General features: G+C 42.0%; 1 protein-coding gene across 1 annotated transcript; it reads right to left on the minus strand.

The window, feature by feature from the left end:
- Positions 1 to 3,142: 3,142 nt before the first annotated feature.
- LOC139354639 (uncharacterized) lies at positions 3,143 to 8,680 on the minus strand. Its single transcript, XM_070998890.1, has one exon. The coding sequence runs from the start codon at positions 8,477 to 8,479 to the stop codon at positions 3,143 to 3,145; it is 5,337 nt and encodes a 1,778-aa protein (XP_070854991.1). The 5' UTR covers positions 8,480 to 8,680.
- Positions 8,681 to 19,894: the final 11,214 nt, after the last annotated feature.

The following is a 19,894-nucleotide window of genomic DNA, read 5'->3' on the forward strand; positions in this document are numbered from 1 at the left end:
GTTCAATAAATTGGTCAATTTCCTCATGAAATTTCATTTTGTTAATTTTATTTTCTTGCACGTCTAGTCTCAACTTTAAAATGATGTATAAAAATTATTTCATTGTTTTGGAGCTACTTTTAAAAAATGTCAAAATAATGTATGCATTGTTTAGAGCACAAACCCCGCCCTTAAGGTGTGTTTTACAATAGGGAAACCGGTTTCCTTTAAACCTGTTTAATGACGGACAGCCCATTTCCTCGATATTAATGAGCTGACGACTCCTAAAAAACTTCTGTAGAAATCGTTTCTTTTCCACACCTTTACAAATAATTTGGTTTCCGCTTGTAATTGTCCTCAGATTTTTTCGAGTTTGTGGAAAACTGTTCTCTCCATCGTTCCAAAAAATTTAGTGGTGTGTATTAGTTAACCAAATTGCAGTCTTTCGAGATTTTGTATTTAGCAAAGTAAAATCATATGGTGGTTCTATTAATAAACTATTATTCAAGTTTGGATCTTTTTCGAATACAATTCCAATTTCTTTTAGAATAAAATTATTATTATTATCAAAGAATCCTTGAACATCAATCGAAACAGTATCTTTCAACATTTTGCTAATGTTAAACAACTCGTTGTACTAGTCCGTTTAATGGGTTATATTCAACTAAACGGTCATGTATGAGGAGACAGTAAGCTTGGGTATTTTCATGACTTGGTGTCTTCAGTTCTATTGAAATTCTCACATCAATAGGACCAGTTTTCACTGATTCGTTTTGATATGAAAGATCAACCACAATAATATGGCCTTCAATTTAAATTCATTTGGGGTCAAAAATGGTTGTGACTCACGATTATAGTAACTAGATTGAAATCTTGTATACATTTCATATAGGTGAGCATACTGATTCTTACTAAAATCAACATTCAGATTATCATATGGATATGACTCTGAATTCAAGTGAACTTTCAAGTTTGATAAGTTATTTGTGATAAGTTCTCCATTTAGTGTAAATCCAATTATAGCAAATCTTGGTTTTTCGCGGTTAGCCCCAATTTGGGGTTAACATATGAATCCCAACTCCGGAATGCGATTGGTAGGTTTACACCACTTTTAATAATATCGTACATCTTAATTTTTGCAAAATCGCTCAGAGTTACATGGGGGATTTTCCAAGTTATATTCGTCATTTCCAACTTAGAAGTTTGTTCACTTCTGGTTTGTTCAAATACATCACCAAGATTCTTAGTTAGCATCAACACTAGTTCGTGTTTACAATTTAACAAAACTTTTTTATAATCCTCAGCAAATCCCAATAAATTTTTTAATGGTACAGAAAAATTAAAGTGGGGTCCCGTAGATATTTCGTCTTCACTGCTCCATCCGGAATTTAATAGATTTTGACTTTGAAGATTATCCAGAGATATATAATTTTTTAGGGTTGTAGTCATACCGACAAATCGTGTTTTATCAATCTCACATCCATTTATTTCGAACTTAATTTCATCCAAAAAGTAAGCCATACAATTATTTTTAAAAAAAGTGGTAACATTTTCAGTTGTAGGTCCATTCGGTGAATCTTTTCTAATTGTACGCCGGGGGGCAGCGGGGTACCGTGCTGGCGCTGGTGGAATGGCGTGGGAGGCGAAGGCGGGAAAACGGTCGGCGTCGGCGGGCTGGTTCGCTGGGCTTCGCTGGCTTGCTGCTGGTGCGGTTTGCTACTGGTGCTGATGAAGCTGTTGGGGAGAAACCACTCGAACGCGTATTTGCCCCTTAGTCGGAAATAAAAGTGCACAAGAAGTTAACTGGGTAAAAAGTAGGCGGGGGTACGACCGCGGTTTATTCTCTTGAACTTCAGAAATCGAACTGACTTAGTCTAAGCTCCGCTCTGCGCTCCAAAGCGCAGCGGAGACTTCATGGCGGGAGCTAGGAACAGCGCAGGAGAGCGGGAGCGCGAGAGAGCGGGAGAGCGGGAGAGCGGGAGAGCGGTAGAGCGGTGCAGCTGGTGCAGCTGGATAGCGGGGCCAGTCCAGATTCGCCGGACAGTGGGCCTGAACATTCCGCCCCCCCTTGCAATCGCTAGCGTTGCAAAAATAATAACGGAGACGGAACTTCGGCCAGCCGCCTACGCCTCAAGCCTGCGTACAGGCGCCGGAGACGATCCACCCGAACACCGTCTTCTGGGCTACCGGCAGTCCCTCGTCGACCATGTGAAAGCCCGGCTTTATCACCTTCGGGTAGACGTCTGCGCCCAGGATCAATGAGATCGTGGCTGGCCGGTGGAAAACCTCATCCGCGAGCGGTAGCTCCTTAAATTTTTGGACGACGCTCTCACTGAGCGCACGGATGGGAGTGCGGATGCGCACGTTAGGCTCGATCTTGAGGACCACCTCCAGCTTGATGGCCTCGTCGACCCTCGAACGAATCGTCGCCGTGCATATGCTCTCGTCGCCCACGTTCGTTGTCGGCAAACGCAACGCGGCGGCCAGGGATGCATCAATGGAGCTTGTCGGGGTGCACGGATCGATGAGTGCGGCGGTGTCGAACTTCTTCTCTCCGGTCTCGACGATCACCACAGCAGTCGGGAGGACATTAACGCTATGCCGCTGGAGAAGTGCGGCGAGCGACGGAGCTGGTGTCGAGGATGCTGAGCGCGGTGGAGGAGCAGGCGTTTGGCGAGTTGGCGGATCTTGCCGGCGCGAACGCTGCGGAGAAGCGGGCTGTTGCTTGGAGCGGGACTTTTGCTTGGAGCGGGACTTTTGCTTGGAGCCGGACTTTTTCCGGGAACCAAGGTCATGCATGTGCAGCAGCGTGTGATGATCCCGGTTGCACGTTCTGCACCGGTCACCGCTACGACAGCTCCCAGTGAAGTGCTCGTGTGCGAGACAGTTCGCGCAGTACTTGTTAATAAGCACTGCCCGCAGCCGCTTCTCTGCGCTCAGCTTTAGGAACCTCTGACACTTCCGAAGAGGATGGATTCCGCGGCAGACTCGGCATCGGTAGGACTGAGTACCTCGAGTACGTCTGCTATCCAGAGCCTGAGCGCTACGTGGACGGGGAGCCATTTTCCTGTTTAGAGTGTGGATAAGGAAAAAAACAAACAGGGCTGATTAACACTGACGTGGATAATGGCTACGGACTAGGGTGTGTAAGAAACGCGGCTCGTTACGAGGTAGTTTTGGGCGGCTCTCTTGGAAGAAGAACCACCTTGGTCACTGGACGTTTGACAATGCCGCGTGTCGTACGAATGTCGACTACGCGGACATTACCATCGGCTCCCGGAAAAACGGAGTCTATTCTTCCGAGTCGCCACTCATTTGAGGGCAAATTGTCATCCTTAATGACGACCAGATCGCCAACACGCAGATTTTCTGTGGGGACTTGCCACTTGTTGCGCTTGTGGAGCTCCTTAAGGTACTCATCCTTCCATCGAGTGCGGAATTGTTGATGGAGAGACTTTAAGTGCTGCCACCGGTTCAGAATGGACTTGGATTCGCCCTTTACTTCAGGTTCCACTATGGATAGAAGAGGTCCACCAACAAGAAAGTGCCCTGGTGTCAACGCTAAGAGATCAGTTGGATCCTCGGACATGGGAGATAGCGGTCTGGAATTCAGACAAGCTTCGATTCTCGCTAGGAGGGTGGACAGCTCTTCAAAGGTGTACTTCCGCGTAGCGGTGGACTTGTAAAACAAGGTCTTGAAGCTCTTGACACCAGCTTCCCATAGGCCTCCCATGTGGGGTGCCCCCGGAGGAATGAATTGCCAGGTGAGCTGCTGATGACTATAGGCATCGGTCACAGACTCCTTAACGGCTTGCAGGAAGTCTCGGGAAAGCACGGTGGAGGCGCCGGCGAAGGTCTTTCCATTGTCGGATTGGACTTGGCGAGGACACCCTCTTCTAGAGACGAAACGAGCGAAAGCGGCCAGAAACTTTTCAGTCGTTAAGTCGGATGTAGGCTCTAGATGGATGGCCTTTGTAGAAAAACAAACGAAAAACAACACATACCCTTTCGTAATGAGACAAGCTCTTCCGGTATAATTTTTTATGTCAAACGGGCCGGCGTAGTCCATCCCTGTGTACGTGAACGGGCGGGAAAAGGACACTCGCTCTTTCGGAAAACTTCCCATCATCTGGACTTGCAATCTCTTTTTGTGGATAACGCAGACCTTGCAGGAGTTAACCACTGCCTTCACCAAGTTCTTTATTCTCGGAACCCAGTATCTGGACCGAGTGAGACGCACCACTAACTGGTTGCCACCATGCAACGTAATGAGATGCGTGAATTTGACCAGAAGCCGCGAGAGTGCACATTCGTACGGCAGGATTATCGGATGTCGTTCATCATACCGCAAACTGTCGGAGGCCGTTACGCGGCCGCATGCCCTGATTACCCCTTTCTTATCTAGAAAGGGGTTCAGGGAGAGAATCGAACTCGCCGCGGGCACAGGACGCTTCTGACTCAAGCAGCGGTATTCTTCAGAAAAATACCTGCGCTGAGTGCAAATCGTCATGAGTTCTTCCGCGGCGGCAACGTCCTGGGCCTCTACACGGACCCCGGAAGGCGGTGATTGTCTTCGACATCGTTGGACAAATCGATGGACATACGCGAGGACCCGCAAAGCTCTATCTAAATTGGAAAAGCGATCTAGGAAATCTTCTGACGGCATAGACGCCACATGGACTTTAACGGCACGCTTTTCGATCTCAGTCACCGGCAGGTCGGTTCCCTGGCTGGGCCACTGATCGCGTGGACGTTGCAGCCAAGTGGGTCCATGCCACCAAAGCGGGTTATCCACCAGCTCTTGAAGGGGAACTCCTCGACTAGCCAAATCAGCTGGATTATGTTCGGATTGAACGTGCGACCAATTGGCCGCCTCAGTGGACTCGGTGATCTTCGTCACCCTGTTGGCAACGAACGTAGTCCAATGGCACGCTGGTTTTGCTAACCATGCTAGCACAATCGTGGAATCGGTCCAACAGTGGAATTTTGAGGTCAGCCTCGGCATATTTGGAAGAATGGCTTCGGCCATCTCGGACAAAAGGAGAGCCCCACATAACTCCAGCCTGGGAAGGGACACCGTTTTGACTGGCGCCACACGCGTCTTGGCCGTGAGCAAGTGCACCATCGTCTTATGGCCCACTTCTACGCGCACATAGATCGCAGCACCGTATGCCTTTTGCGAGGCGTCACAGAATCCGTGATGCTCTACGCGGAACTCTGGACGGAAGGAAACCCATCTGGGTATTCTGACCTGGTCTAGGACCGAATAGCTCTGGAGAAAGCTGTTCCACCTTTGGCACAGCTCAATTGGAAGTTTATCGTCCCAGCCTAGATCCTGAAGCCAAATCTCTTGCATAAAAATTTTGGCACACACAACAAATGGAGCGAGCCAGCCTGCTGGATCAAATAGCTTGGAAATTTGGGAAAGGACTTGTCGTTTCGTGTGGGAGATTTCCGTTGCTAAATCTGGTGGGACGAAAAAGAACTCATCGGACGTCGCCTTCCATCGTACGCCGAGAGTTTTGGCTGTGCTCTCAGTGTCGATCTCGAGGAAGTCGGCTGTCAGAAGATGATCGCTTTGGATATGAGCTAATATTTCTTTGTTGTTGGAGGTCCATTTTCTCAGTGGAAACCCCGCGGAATCTAGAGCACTTTGTAGCTCGTGAACAATGGACTTAGCGTCCTCGGCGGAGTCAGCTCCCGCAAGGACATCGTCTACATACATATTATTTCGAATGACATTGCTCGCTCTTGGATGGCTGAGCTGCACGTCAGTTGCCAACTTTTGCAGGACTCGAATGGCCAGGAATGGCGCGCAATTGACTCCAAAAGTTACCGTCTGTAATTCGAAATCTCGAATGTGCCCCTCGCTGTTGCGGAATAAAATGCGTTGGAACGGGGAATGCTTCGGATCTACCCATATCTGCCGATACATTTTCTCGATATCGGCACTGTAGACGTATCGGAAATATCGCCACTTCAGGATCTGGATAGTTAGATCGGACTGTAAGACTGGGCCAGCATGAAGGATATCATTTAAGCTGACCCCATTCTCTGAAGGGCTGGAGGCATTGAAAACCACACGTAACTTAGTGGTTGTACTTTCCGGCTTGAGCACGGCATGATGCGGAAGGTAATAACTGGCAGAATTATGGGTAGGACGGACCTCTTTCATGTGATTGAGGTCGAGATACTCTTGAATCACGGAGTCGTATTTGGCTTTCAGCTGACAGTCCCTCTTCAGGCGTTGCTCGGTTCTTAGGAACTGCGACAACGCGGAGGATCTGGAGTGACCGAGGGCGGATTTTACGTTTTGAGGATCACGAAACGGAAGACTTACGACATACCTGCCGTTATCGTCTCTCGTAGTCGTTCGGAGAAAATTTTCCTCACAAGCCAAATCGGAAGATTTTGTCACTTTTACTGGCAGATCCTCCACCTCCCAAAATTTGGTGAGAAGCCTATCCAGGGACGTGTCAACTGTGTGGGAGATTCGTGTGGAAAAAACGGAAATCTGATTTTCCCTTGGAGCAGGAACGGGTCCTGTTAGGATCCACCCGAAAATGGTTTCTTGCCCGAGAAGAGAGCCACAAATATTCGGCCGGGTGCCGCTTAGGAGAATGGATGGCAGTATGTCGGCCCCGACCAGAATATCTATCTGTGCACTCTCGTAGAACTTTGGATCCGCTAGTGACAGTTCGGGAAGATCCCGTAGAAACTGTTGCGGAATCGGACAAGATGGAAGGTTTCCAGCTAATTGAGGAAGAACATAGGCCGTCGTGTTTATTTGCAAGCCAGGCCTGGTCGGAGAACGGATGGTAAACTGACAGAGCTTTTTGGATTCAGCGGATACTGTCTGGTTTAAGCCTGATACTTGGGCTCGGATTACCTGGTGAGGCAACTTAATTAGATTGAACAGCCGCTCAGAAATGAAGGTTGCCTCTGATCCTGAATCTATCAAGGCACGAGCTTTAAAATTCGACCCCAAGTGACATATGTCAATTATGGCGGTGCCCAGCAAGACGGATCTATACCCCGTCGCGAAGTAATTTTGTACTGTCGAGTCCGTGGACCGGGAAGCGGTGGCAACTGGTGTACTTGGTCTTGATCTGGGTCTTGGGGCGGGATTCGAAGGCGATTGGGAGGAGTTGCCTCTGTGTAGTAAGGTGTGATGGCGGCCGCGGCACGTAAAGCAACTATGAGTGCTCTCACAATCACGCAGCTGGTGCCCTCGTGCGAAGCAGTTTAGACACAGCTGCTTCCTCTTTATGTATGCCGAACGCTCGTCGACCGTCATCTGGAGGAACCGTGCACATGTGCGGACAGGATGGTTTTCCTTCTTACAAAGGTCACATCCTTTTGGCTTGGGTGCTACCCTTGTCTCGTATGAATTTATTCTTCGAGGCGCTGCAGTGGGGGCGGATGTTTTTGGCAGAGATTGACTCGATCCCGACGGCCGTACGTCGTCTATGGCTTCTAAGGTCCGGTGACGCTCCGTAAGGAAGGCGTTCAGTTCCTGCCACGTCGGAATCTCTGCCTTATTGTGCAGGGACTGTTCCCACAAGGATAGCGTGAGCTTAGGAAGTTTGGAGGAGCACATGTACACTAGGAGGCAATCCCAATTTTCTGTTTCAATTCCGGACATTTCTAAAGCCGTAAGGCAACCCTGGATGGTACGTTGAAGTTCACGGATAGCTGACCCAGATTCCTGATTAACGGACTGCACATTGAAAAGTATTTTCAATTGGCTATTTACTAACAACCGCTTGTTTTCGAAACGCTCAGTTAGGTTAGCCCAAGCTGAGCGAAAGCCGTCGTTAGTAAGGGGGGAGTTTGACACTATCGTGTGTGCATCGCCGCTTGTTTTGGCATTTAGGTGGAACAATTTTTCGACTGGCGTCAGCCTTGGATTGTTTATGTAAATGGCCGTAAACAGATCCCTAAAGGTCGGCCACCGCAGATAGTCTCCGGTGAAAACCTCGGTATCGCACGGAGGCAGCCGACATCCAGAGGGAATGTAAGTCTGGGTAGGAACAGCTTGAACTTGGGGAGCCTGGGCTATCATATCCGCGATCTGAGCCCCACATCTCTCGTAAACGGAATAGCAGTAGCCGTATTTAGCCTTGAGAACTGGCAAACTATCAGCTGCACTGTCTCCGGCTTCTGCTATGCACCCGGTGCATTCATCGTATTCTGCCTTGATGCGGTCCCATAACGCGCGTATTTCTTCGCGGCGGATGTTCAGCATAGACAGAGTAGGAGGGATCGGCGAAGGAGTTTTTGCTCTGGATTCAAACTCACTCAGCCGATCTGAGACCTCAGTAAATTTGCTTAGAGCGATCTGGGAAGGTGTTAGTGCCATTTTGACGTTTGCACGGGTGACCCTTTTTCGGGGCGACGAGGTCTTGGCAGTTAGTTCGGGTGTGGGCGGATCTACGGATATGCCTGGGACTACGGCAGGTGGAATAGACAACTTGTTGTTATCACTTCCAGCGGACATTTAAAGAGAAATTACCTTTATTTGGGTCTGAATCTGTTCGCCTTTGTTTATGTCGGATAAATAGGAAACCTGGCCCACTTCTGGAACAGTGGAACGAGGTGTCGACAAAAAAGTAGTGGATCGGAGAAATAGAAATTGGAAGCAAGCACCGACCTGGTTACTTTGCGGAATTAAACCCAATAATACGGATTAGGAACAGTGAGTGATAAGTTCGAATATCACCCGTTGAGAAGTAATTCTATAATATTTAACCCTTTTGGTATATGTATTATGGTTGGGATCAAGTTTGGTATATTTTTTGCTGGTATTTTTGCGTTTGGATAAATTGAGGGGGGAAAATACCAACTATGTGTATATATATAGTCCCCGGTGGAGTAATTGTAATATTTTCGCCTTTATTTAAACTTCTAAATGAAGAAAAAATACCAAAATTTGTTGGTCGGAGGATGCGATCGGTTGATTATTCAATATTGGAGTATTGCTTTAATTTGATTTAATATTTCGAGGAAAAAATACTAAAAATATACCAAAAAAATGGTGGACGGAGGATGCGATCGGTTGATTATTTAATATTGGAGTATTGCTTTAATTTGATTTAATATTTCGAGGAAAAAATACTAAAAATATACCAAAAAATGGTGGACGGAGGATGCTATGCATGCAGTGGAGTGCTGGTATTTTTCCCGTTTAAATAAAATAAATTTTACGGAGTAAATACCAAATACCAAAAAAATACTTAAAAAGTTTGATGGTAAATAAAACACAATGACCAAAAAATTTTCTCGTCGGTTGGTGTAATTTTTGTATTTTATTATTTTTTACCGGATGGCCGACGGAAAACTTTAATTAGTCGGAACGGGATGGTGGAGTTAAAAATTATATGTGCCTGTATGTAGATATGTGTATATATGTAGATTTTTGTATGGATGTAGATATGTGTATATATGTAGATATTTGTATGGATGTAGATATTTGTATGGATGTAATATATTTGTATGTATGTAATTTTCGCCGGTTTTAAATTTGTTAAATAATTATTGCCGGCGGGGTATGTGTTGTTGTGGAAGTTTTCGATTTATTGTGTGTGGACTGTATTTGGAAAAACGAAAAAATATGTGCAAGTATTTTAGCGGCTGCGGATATACAGAGAGAAAAATCTTGAAGTTTTGGGGGCCTGAATTGGCAGAACACTAGAAATTTAATAATTCTCACTGTATGCTTGGCTTATATTTGCACAATATTTTCTCTAAGCTTGGAATTTTTTCTCGATTTTGTATATGTGTATGTAAGTATGGATGAGCGGCCAAATGCAATTAAAAAAGGAGTCGGAAAAAATTGGCAATATGGCCGCACGTAGCAAAAGGAAAATCGAAGAAAAACAAGGAAGAACGCTATAGTCGACTACCTCGACTATCAGATACCCGTTACTCAGATAACAAACTTTAAAATAAGTTAGCCGAGCACTTTGTTCTCTCTCCCTTGCTCTCATTTCTCGGCGCACTTTGCTCTCTCTGAGCGCCGGCAGGGCTTTTTTCTTTGCCGCTAAGTTCGGCCGGCAACTATTTACATACACACACATACACGCGTAAAAACATTTCGCATTGTCTGGCTCTGACGTCATAGCTTTTTTCTTTGGAGGTTTGTGGGCGTTAGAGTGGGCGTAGCAAAATTTTTTTTGGTCAATCGATAGGTATTGACAAGACTAATACATTTCAGTTAAAATTTTCTATCTAGCATCAAAACTGTAGGAGTTACATTTTAGGGCGGTTTGTGGGCGTTAGATTGGGCGTGGCAGTCTACTGAAACAAACTTGCGCTGCGTAAAAAGCTCAGGAATCTGTACGCCAAATCTCAATATCCTAGCTCTCATAGTTTCCGAGATCTCAGCGTTCATCCGGACAGACGGACAGACGGACATGGACTCGGCTAGTGATCCTGATCAAGAATATATAAGTTAACACCAAGAATGCTAAATGCTCAAGTAAGAGTATCGCCACACGCGCAAAATCCCAAACAAAAACAAATTGGTTATAAGCGCGAGAAAAGCATAGGCACCAATTTCCCAACAGTAACCCTATACTGGCCAGAACGTTGCCCAATAGGCCCCCAATTGAGTTCAGCAGCCACGTGCGCTGAGCTTGCACTTCCCACCTTACGATCGTGGGAAAGCTTCAACGCTGGGTGATTGAACCCAACGCCGAGTACATTTGGCAACAACAATTATTGCCAAATTAAGTTGACCAATCAGAATAAGAAATGGTCAACTGCACCATGGTCAACTGCACCGCGGCAGCAGCAATATCAGCGACAGCAACCAATTAGGACCGACCACATCAACAACAGCAGCGATGGTCAGCGGCAGAAACGGCAGCAGCACCTAGGTTACATTATTAATTATTAACATAAGAAAAGTTAGTTGTAAATCTGAACTCAAATAATAAAGTTTGTATTTTTTTTAAATAAAATACTATCTAAACTTTTAACTGGCGCCCGAACAGGGACCTGATATAAAAGTTCGCGAAAGATACAAGTTCCGCGCTTCGCGACAAGCAGTAAAAAAAAATCCTGCCGGTTAGGTAAAATTATCCTGCCTAATCCGTACGAAAAAAACCGACCACCGAAGCCCGGAAGTGCCACAATTAAAATGCCGTTCCAGAAAACGCTACAAAGTGACACTCCTGCAAAAAGGACTTGTACCTGGTGGACATATCAGGCCAAACTTTATCGCTGTGATTCCCTTTAGTATCCGTTCGGAGGGAACGTGCAAACAACGGTGTAAAGGAGGTGCCCAAGTAGACCCGCATTCTGAAGAAATCGCTGCAACGTGGGACAAAAAAGAAAAACACCAAGATTACCGGCACGAGAGCACACCGAGATATGATTATTCTGTAAGCATAAAATTAAGCAAATATTCCAAACAAAACAAGGAAGTACGCTATAGTCGAGTACCTCGACTATCAGATACCCGTTACTCAAAGGGAAATGGAGATATGCAAGCAGCAAAGCGAAATTAAAATGCGCCACCTACCGGCGGTAGACAGATTTAAGCGTTATGAGCGTTAGAGTGGGCGTGGCAAATTTATTTTTGGATCAATCGATAGGTATTGACGACTCCAATACATTTCAGTTAAAATTTTTCATCTAGCATCCAAATTGTGGGCGTCACAAGTTTTCGCGGTTTGTGGGCGTTAAAGTGGGCGTGGCAAATTTTTTTTAGGTCAATCGATAGGTATTGATGAGAACAATACATTTCAGTTAAAATTTTCTAACTAGCATAAAAACTGTGGGAGCCACAGTTTTGGGCGGTTTGTGGGCGTTAGAGTGGGCGTGGCAGTCTACTGAAACAAACTTGCGCTGCGTAAGAAGCTCAGGAATCTGCACGCCAAATCTCAATAGCCTAGCTCTCATAGTTTCCGAGATCTCAGCGTTCATCCGGACAGACGGACAGACGGACAGACGGACAGACGGACAGACGGTCAGACGGACAGACGGACAGACGGACAGACGGACAGACGGACAGACGGACATGGCTAGATCGACTCGGCTAGTGATCCTGATCAAGAATATATATACTTTATGGGGTCGGAAACGCTTCCTTCTGCCTGTTACATACTTTCCGACGAATCTAGTATACCCTTTTACTCTACGAGTAACGGGTATAAAAAGGAAACAATAATTGTCAAGCGACAAACAAATTCCGTGAAAAGGAAAAGTATAATAACTAACGAATAATTAAATTGATAAACAAAGAATCAAAGAATTCTAAAATTAAATTAAATCGATCGCAAAAATTTTTTACAAATAATCGTTACCTATCAAATTTAAAGAAAACAAGGAAGAACGCTATAGTCGAGTACCTCGACTATCAGATACCCGTTACTCAAAGGGAAATGGAGATATGCAAGCAGCAAAGCGAAATTAAAATGCGCCACCTACCGGCGGTAGACAGATTTAAGCGTTATGGGCGTTAGAGTGGGCGTGGCAAAATTATTTTTGGATCAATCGATAGGTATTGACGACACCAATACATTTCAGTTAAAATTTTTTATCTGGCATGCAAATTGTGGGCGTCACAGGTTTTCGCGGTTTGTGGGCGTTTAAGTGGGCGTGGCAAACTTTTTTTTAGGTCAATCGATAGGTATTGATGAGAACAATACATTTCAGTTAAAATTTTCTATCTAGCATCAAAACTGTAGGAGTTACAGTTTTGGGCGGTTTGTGGGCGTTAGAGTGGGCGTGGCAGTCTACTGAAACAAACTTGCGCTGCGTAAGAAGCTCAGGAATCTGTACGCCAAATCTCAATAGCCTAGCTCTCATAGTTTCCGAGATCTCAGCGTTCATCCGGACGGACAGACAGACGGACAGACGGTCAGACGGACAGACGGACAGACGGACAGACGGACATGGCTAGATCGACTCGGCTAGTGATCCTGATCAAGAATATATATACTTTATGGGGTCGGAAACGCTTCCTTCTGCCTGTTACATACTTTCCGACGAATCTAGTATACCCTTTTACTCTACGAGTAACGGGTATAAAAATGGCGAAGTAATTTTTAATTGCCGTTGTCGGATTTAATCGGACTAGGATTTTAGACAAATCGTACAGAAAGTCAAACGAATTATTTTCGAGTGGCTGACTGCAGACCGGCAATTAATATAACGAAAAGCTTTACTTATCTTATCGGCTCGAATGGATCAAAATGTACGCCGGGGGGCAGCGGGGTACCGTGCTGGCGCTGGTGGAATGGCGTGGGAGGCGACGGCGGGAAAACGGTCGGCGTCGGCGGGCTGGTTCGCTGGGCTTCGCTGGCTTGCTGCTGGTGCGGTTTGCTGCTGGTGCTGATGAAGCTGTTGGGGAGAAACCACTCGAACGCGTATTTGCCCCTTAGTCGGAAATAAAAGTGCACAAGAAGTTAACTGGGTAAAAAGTAGGCGGGGGTACGACCGCGGTTTATTCTCTTGAACTTCAGAAATCGAACTGACTTAGTCTAAGCTCCGCTCTGCGCTCCAAAGCGCAGCGGAGACTTCATGGCGGGAGCTAGGAACAGCGCAGGAGAGCGGGAGCGCGAGAGAGCGGGAGAGCGGGAGAGCGGGAGAGCGGTAGAGCGGTGCAGCTGGTGCAGCTGGATAGCGGGGCCAGTCCAGATTCGCCGGACAGTGGGCCTGAACACTAATAATTCCTTGAAAATTAAGGTAACTTTCGTGAGGAAGCACGTACAAGTCTTGATTTTGAATAGTAATTCGAATTTCATCGTTTGGCTTAAATGTTTGATTATACGATGAATAAGTATGAAACTCTTTCTTCGAAATACTCTCATCTGAGTAAACCTTTTCTCGAACATTTAAAATTTCGTTCATTGTTTTCCTTTCCACCTTTTATATTATACTCGAAGCTTCAAGCCTAACGACTTTAAAAATAGTTTATTTTTCAAAGTAAGTGAGCTTCTTTTTACTTTTGATCCTCTTTCTACAGCTTTACAATTAGTAATGCTTGGCTGAGGACTTAAGCTACGTCTTTTATTATAAATAATCATTCTATTAACCGAATGTGCATGCGAATCGAAACGTTTTCACCACGTAAATTCACCAAATCACCGTTTTGATCAACTATGCGTATAGATAGTGTGCTTATTTCGTCACAGTTGATTGGTAAATAAATTAGGTTATGTGGTGTCACTGTCATTTTATACCCAGGCGGAACATTAATGCCAAACTCATGTAATGTATGATTCGGTGTATTATCTACATATGAACCGTTGATTATATTACATTCCAAACGAATTGTATTAATTTTTAATATGTTCACGGTCTGATCTGATCGATAGGTTTTTGTAGGATGTGGTTCTAGTACTTTTTGATGGAAACCAAACAGCTGTCCAACCGATCTTTCCTTATTAAAGTAAACTGACTCCCGCATGGTAGTTATTTCAACTTGAAGTGTATTATTATTACTTTGAATTTTAAATGTATTTTCAAGGTTATAGTCTTTTAGTTTATTGTAAATGAAATCGGTGATATCATTCAATTCATATGATCCAGTTGGAATTGTAATAACCTTGTCACCGATGTGGAAGAGGTTATTTTTTTCATCAATATTTGGAATCGACTTATACATATTAAAATCGATAAGAGCGCACTCATATCGACCATTCAATTCGATAGGTGGAAAAAAGTTTGTATTTATAATGGAACTATTTCCATTTAAGGATAATGCAAGTGATCTAGACATATTGAAATCTCTTGATAAACTGTGGGATTGTAAGTATCTAACCAAGCTTTATATTGAAATTACTCCTTAAATCATAATAAATTGATCAAATCCATTTCGTTATCCTTGCTAATTAATAGGAATCCGTGCTTGTCCTCCCAACATTTTTGACAAATTTTTACAAATGTTTCATAGTTCATATCAGTGTTAATATGGTCCCGATATATATGCCGCATATTTAAATCATCTTGCTTAAACATTATAATAAAGTTGGCATTGTCACGAATCAGATGTTTAGGTATATGACTATACGTTTGACATAAATAAAAAGAGTCGATATTTTTATGTAGACCCATACAAAAATAAGATCTTATGTTATCTTGTTTTTCACAAGCTACGTCATCGAATATCATAATGGAATTGTTTTTAGCTTCACTGGGGTCTAGTACACCCTCATTATGGGAGAATGTATGATATCCCATTCCTTTAATCGGTTTGATTAATTTCTCCAAGTACTCATATTTAGGTTGATATAAACTTTTTGAAAATATATAAACATTTTCGAATTTTAATCCATTAGGACTCTCTATTAGACTTAACATAATATTAGTTTTACCACAATTCGAAGGCCCAACAATTAGAGCCCTTATTGTGTTCGGTAAGAGAGCACTATGTCGTGGCGGTAGATTTTTCTCGTTTTCATCGTTAATATTTCTAACTACCATTTTTTGTTTCTGACTTATTAAACGCATCTTTTAACCTAATGTACCTCATTCAATGAGAAATCTTTGATGATTAAACATCAATAAAATGGGGAAACGTTTTTATAATCGCATCAGTCGTATTTTTAATTGTAAACACGGTGGTGGTCTTGTCGATAAGCTTATTAATACATTACCGTTTGAAGCCCATATTCCGGGATATAATTTTTGTGGACCGGGTACAAAGTTACAGAAACGGTTGGAACGTGGTGATCAAGGATAAACCCATTGGATGAAGCTTGCAAAGAGCACGATATTGCATATTCTCAAAACAAGGTATTGAGTGAACGACATAGGGCAGACTCCATATTAATTGACAAAGCCTGGTCGCGTGTCAAGGCATCAGATAGCAGTCTTGGTGAAAGAGCAGCAGCATACTTTGTTACAAATATAATGAAAGCCAAGAAAAAATTTGGTATGGGATTGAATAAAACGGAAAAGAAAGGAAGGAAAAAGATATTGAAGAATAAAATGAAGAAGACAAACCTTTCGACTGTAATTAATGCTGCTACTAAGACATTAAAAAAACAAAAACCATTAGACATTATGAGTGCAATTAAAGTTGCACCTAAATAAATTCATCAATCAATGGGTTCTAAGAAAAATGTTAAAGTACCTCGTGTAATTAATGTACCCAAAATTGGAGGTTTTCTACCAATCGTGCCGATCTTGACAGCCCTCAGCGCTCTTGGTAGTTTAGCAAGTGGTAGTGCAGCAATTGCAAAAACAATTAACAATGCGAGAATGGCTAAGGAAGATATGGAGGAGAAAAAACGTCACAATAGGAAAATTGAAAGTGTTGCTGTAGGAGAAGGATTATATCTCAAACCCTATAGAAAAGGTTATGGTTTCTTTCTTAAGCCCTATAGTAAGGGGAAAGGAATTAAGAAGCGAAAAAACTAATTTCTCTGCTACCCAATAGACCACTATCAAATATCGACATTATACATTTTGCTAGGAAATATATCCCACATTTTAGAGGGGTGTAGAGATCTACTCCCAGAAGCACCAAAAAGTAGGGAGTGTGGTATAGTAAACTTAGATAATTCACGATCAAGTGGTACACATTGGGTTGCATATAATAAAAATAAAAATAATATACATTATTTCGACAGTTTTGGAAATCTTCAGCCACCTAGAGAAGTTGTGAAATACTTGGGACATAGAATACAATATAACTACGATAGAGTTCAAGACTTTGATACATACAACTGTGGACACCTGTGCCTCGCTTTTCTACTTTCTTTCGTAGAAAATGTGGAGTCAAAACCGGTATATTTAAATGGTTAATTTACATTTGGGGGGTTGAAAATCAATGTATGGGTACGTGTATGTGTGAACTCTGTATGGTATAAAAAGTGGACCTGCACGCGTTCAAATTCACAGTCTAAGTTTCTACTTCACATCGAACGTCATCTAGAGGACAAGAATTTTTGATCATTCTTAACAACAAAAAAAAAACAAAAAAAACCTATAACTGCTCATAACAGCTCAAAACAGCTGGTGACCAGCTTATAACAACTAGTAAACAACTAGTTAACAGCTACTAAACAGATAATAACCATCTAATAACAGCTATTAACCAGCTAAAACAAGTAGTAAGCAACTACGAAACAAGTACTGAACAATTGCTAAACAGGTAGTAAACATCAAAATACAGCTAAAAACAACGTGGAACAACTGTACCAAGTCCAAAAAACTCAACAACCATCATGAATCAGGAAAACCAGATGAACATTGTAGTTAAAGAGTTCAATAAATTTAATAAAAAGAAACTGCTATCGAAGACAAGGATGCCTAAAAATGTAAGATTCCCGATCCTCAAGGCGGAGCGCAAAACAACAAAGGTTGGAGAATCTATTGCTCTCGAGTTGGAGGAGCACATTCTGTACATGCCGGAAAGGTACACCTCTCTTCAAGATGATATCATCAATGAAATGGTTGATGGAAAATTTAATATTTATAAAAGTAATGACAATTTGTATTTAGAAATAAGTCAGTAATCATTAAAAAGATTGAGATTTTAAGAATATAACAATAAATACACTTTTTAAAATATAATGAAGAAAATGTATCGAATCTTTTTTTTATTCGGAAATGGTATATAAATATTACAGATCTTGGCGTTCCCTAAACAGTATTTGTTTAGTAACTGAGGAGTGACTACATGAATTTCGGAAATTTTAAATCTTTCACCTATAAAGCTTGAACAATATACTACAATGAATATTTTGTCACAGTTAACCAAAGCTAGATTTGCTTTGAAGCGAAAATTCGATGATCTCAAACAAGTCAAAAATCATACGAATTTACAATTGGAGGAAACTTTTAAACCTATTACTGAACCCTTACATGAACTTGTTAAGGAAAATAAAAAACAAAAGATTTCTAATGTAAAAGATAGTATAAAAGTAAAGCGTGAAATGAAGCAAATTAAGAAATACGATGATGATGAGAGAGAGCTTGACGATTTCTACTTTACAACTAATGAGAAAGATCCGCAGTCTAATCGAAACATAACTCCACCAAGGTCTTTCGATGATAGTGATTCCTACAATCAATTCTTTTCACAAACGAATATAGAGGAAGATATAGAAGAAGAGAAAAAGGAGACGGAAAAGAGTGAAGAAGAAGGGACAACACCTTTATACAGGAGAGGCCGATATGGGTGTGGATGCAGAGCTAGAAGATAATAACACTAGTTATAATTATGATTTTAATATCAGTAATTTGACCAGAGGAAATGTGTTGAATAAGGGTTATGGACCTAAAAAAAGCGCAAACAATTCATTAACTTTGGGAGATAAAGAATTAAAAATTAAAAAGAATAAAATAACATTTTCTAGTGGAATGAGTTGTGATCTGACTCCTGGTCTGTACTCTCTAATTTTTCTTAGTAAACCTGAAAACTATGATGATCAAGACTTGAAAATGTATAAAAAAATTATTTTAGAAACGAATATACATAGAGTAGGCTTTAAACCTAATAACAGAATCAAGGGTACACGAGCATACAAATATAGCCATATTATTAAGAAGTTGATAGACAAAGATTTCAGTCCTACAACGTCTACTCCACTTCGCTCAAAAACAGGCTTTGGTTACATGACTCTTCAGAAATCAAATCCAAACTATGTATATTGGAATGATGTAAATGAGTTAGTCGAACGATTGGAAATTTTAGTAGCATCAAAAGGAGGGGGTAACATCAGCCACAATAACGAAATTTTTTCAATATTAGAGGAATTGCGTGAAGAAACGATTATATATTAATGAGTATAAATAGGAAGGACAAATATGTTTTACATTTATAAACATCATGTCTGTCGACAAGTTTGGACATTTTTCTGTTGATAAGGAACGATCAGAAAATTTGAAAAGACGTGTTAATTCTACTGAGGGATTATTCATCGATGAGGACGGTAATCTAAATGCTCAAAATAAACGTATCAAAAACGGATCTAAGCCTTTAGACAACAATGATCTAGCAACGAAACAATATACTGATGAGATCCTCGGAAAGTTGGGAGAAGATTTAAGAAAAATTATAAGTCAAAATGTTAATCGTCGACTCACAAAAATTTCAAGCTTAGAAAATAAAATTGAATTAAATAGTAAGAGGGCAGACAGCGCTGACCAAATTTTTGCCAAAATTCTGGAAAAGATTAAAACCATTGAGGACTATATATTTAAATATGTAAAAACCGATATCATTACCGAAAAAAACCACAATTGAGTTAGAAGGTGTTGCTTTTCAGCCTATTAGAAGAATATGATTAAGCGAGAAATCGTAAATGAGTTGCACGGACCATCTCGAAAAAACTTTCAACGAAGACGAGTGATTACAAGGGGTATAAACGATCTGTGGCAAGCAGATTTGGTTGAAATGGGAGCCTTTTCAAAATCTAATGATGGGTACCGCTACTTGTTGACTGTTATAGACACATTTTCGAAATATTCTTGGGGTGAGGCATTAAAATCAAAAAATGCAAATGATGTTTCCCAAGCCATGGAGAGAATATTTAAATCGGGTCATGGAACACCAAGAAACCTGCAAACTGATGATGGCACTGAATTCTTTAATTCTAAGTTTAAGGTATTAATGAAAAGTTATAGGATAAATCATTATTCAACCTTCAGTACTCTAAAAGCATCAATAGTTGAACGTTTCAATAGAACTCTTAAAGAATTAATGTGGCGTGAGTTTAGTTTCAATGGAAAATATAAGTGGATAGATATGTATAAACAATTAATTAATAAATATAATAATAGAGGGCATAGAACAATAAAAATGAGTCCAAGTAAAGTCAATTCTTCCAATGAAATACAAATATTACAAAAATCGTATAATCACCTGAAAATATTTGTTGCAAGTAAATTCCGTAAGGGGGACCACGTTCGTATCAGTAAATATAAACATGTATTTGAGAAAGGGTATACCCCA

The sequence above is a fragment of the Drosophila suzukii genome, unplaced genomic scaffold, assembly GCF_043229965.1.
Source record: "Drosophila suzukii unplaced genomic scaffold, CBGP_Dsuzu_IsoJpt1.0 scf_12, whole genome shotgun sequence".
Lineage (NCBI taxonomy): Eukaryota > Metazoa > Arthropoda > Insecta > Diptera > Drosophilidae > Drosophila > Drosophila suzukii.

What these genes read in the sequence shown, in the direction of transcription:
- LOC139354639 (XM_070998890.1), bottom strand. Translation starts at nt 8,479, where the DNA reads ATGTCCGCTGGAAGTGATAACAACAAGTTGTCTATTCCACCTGCCGTA.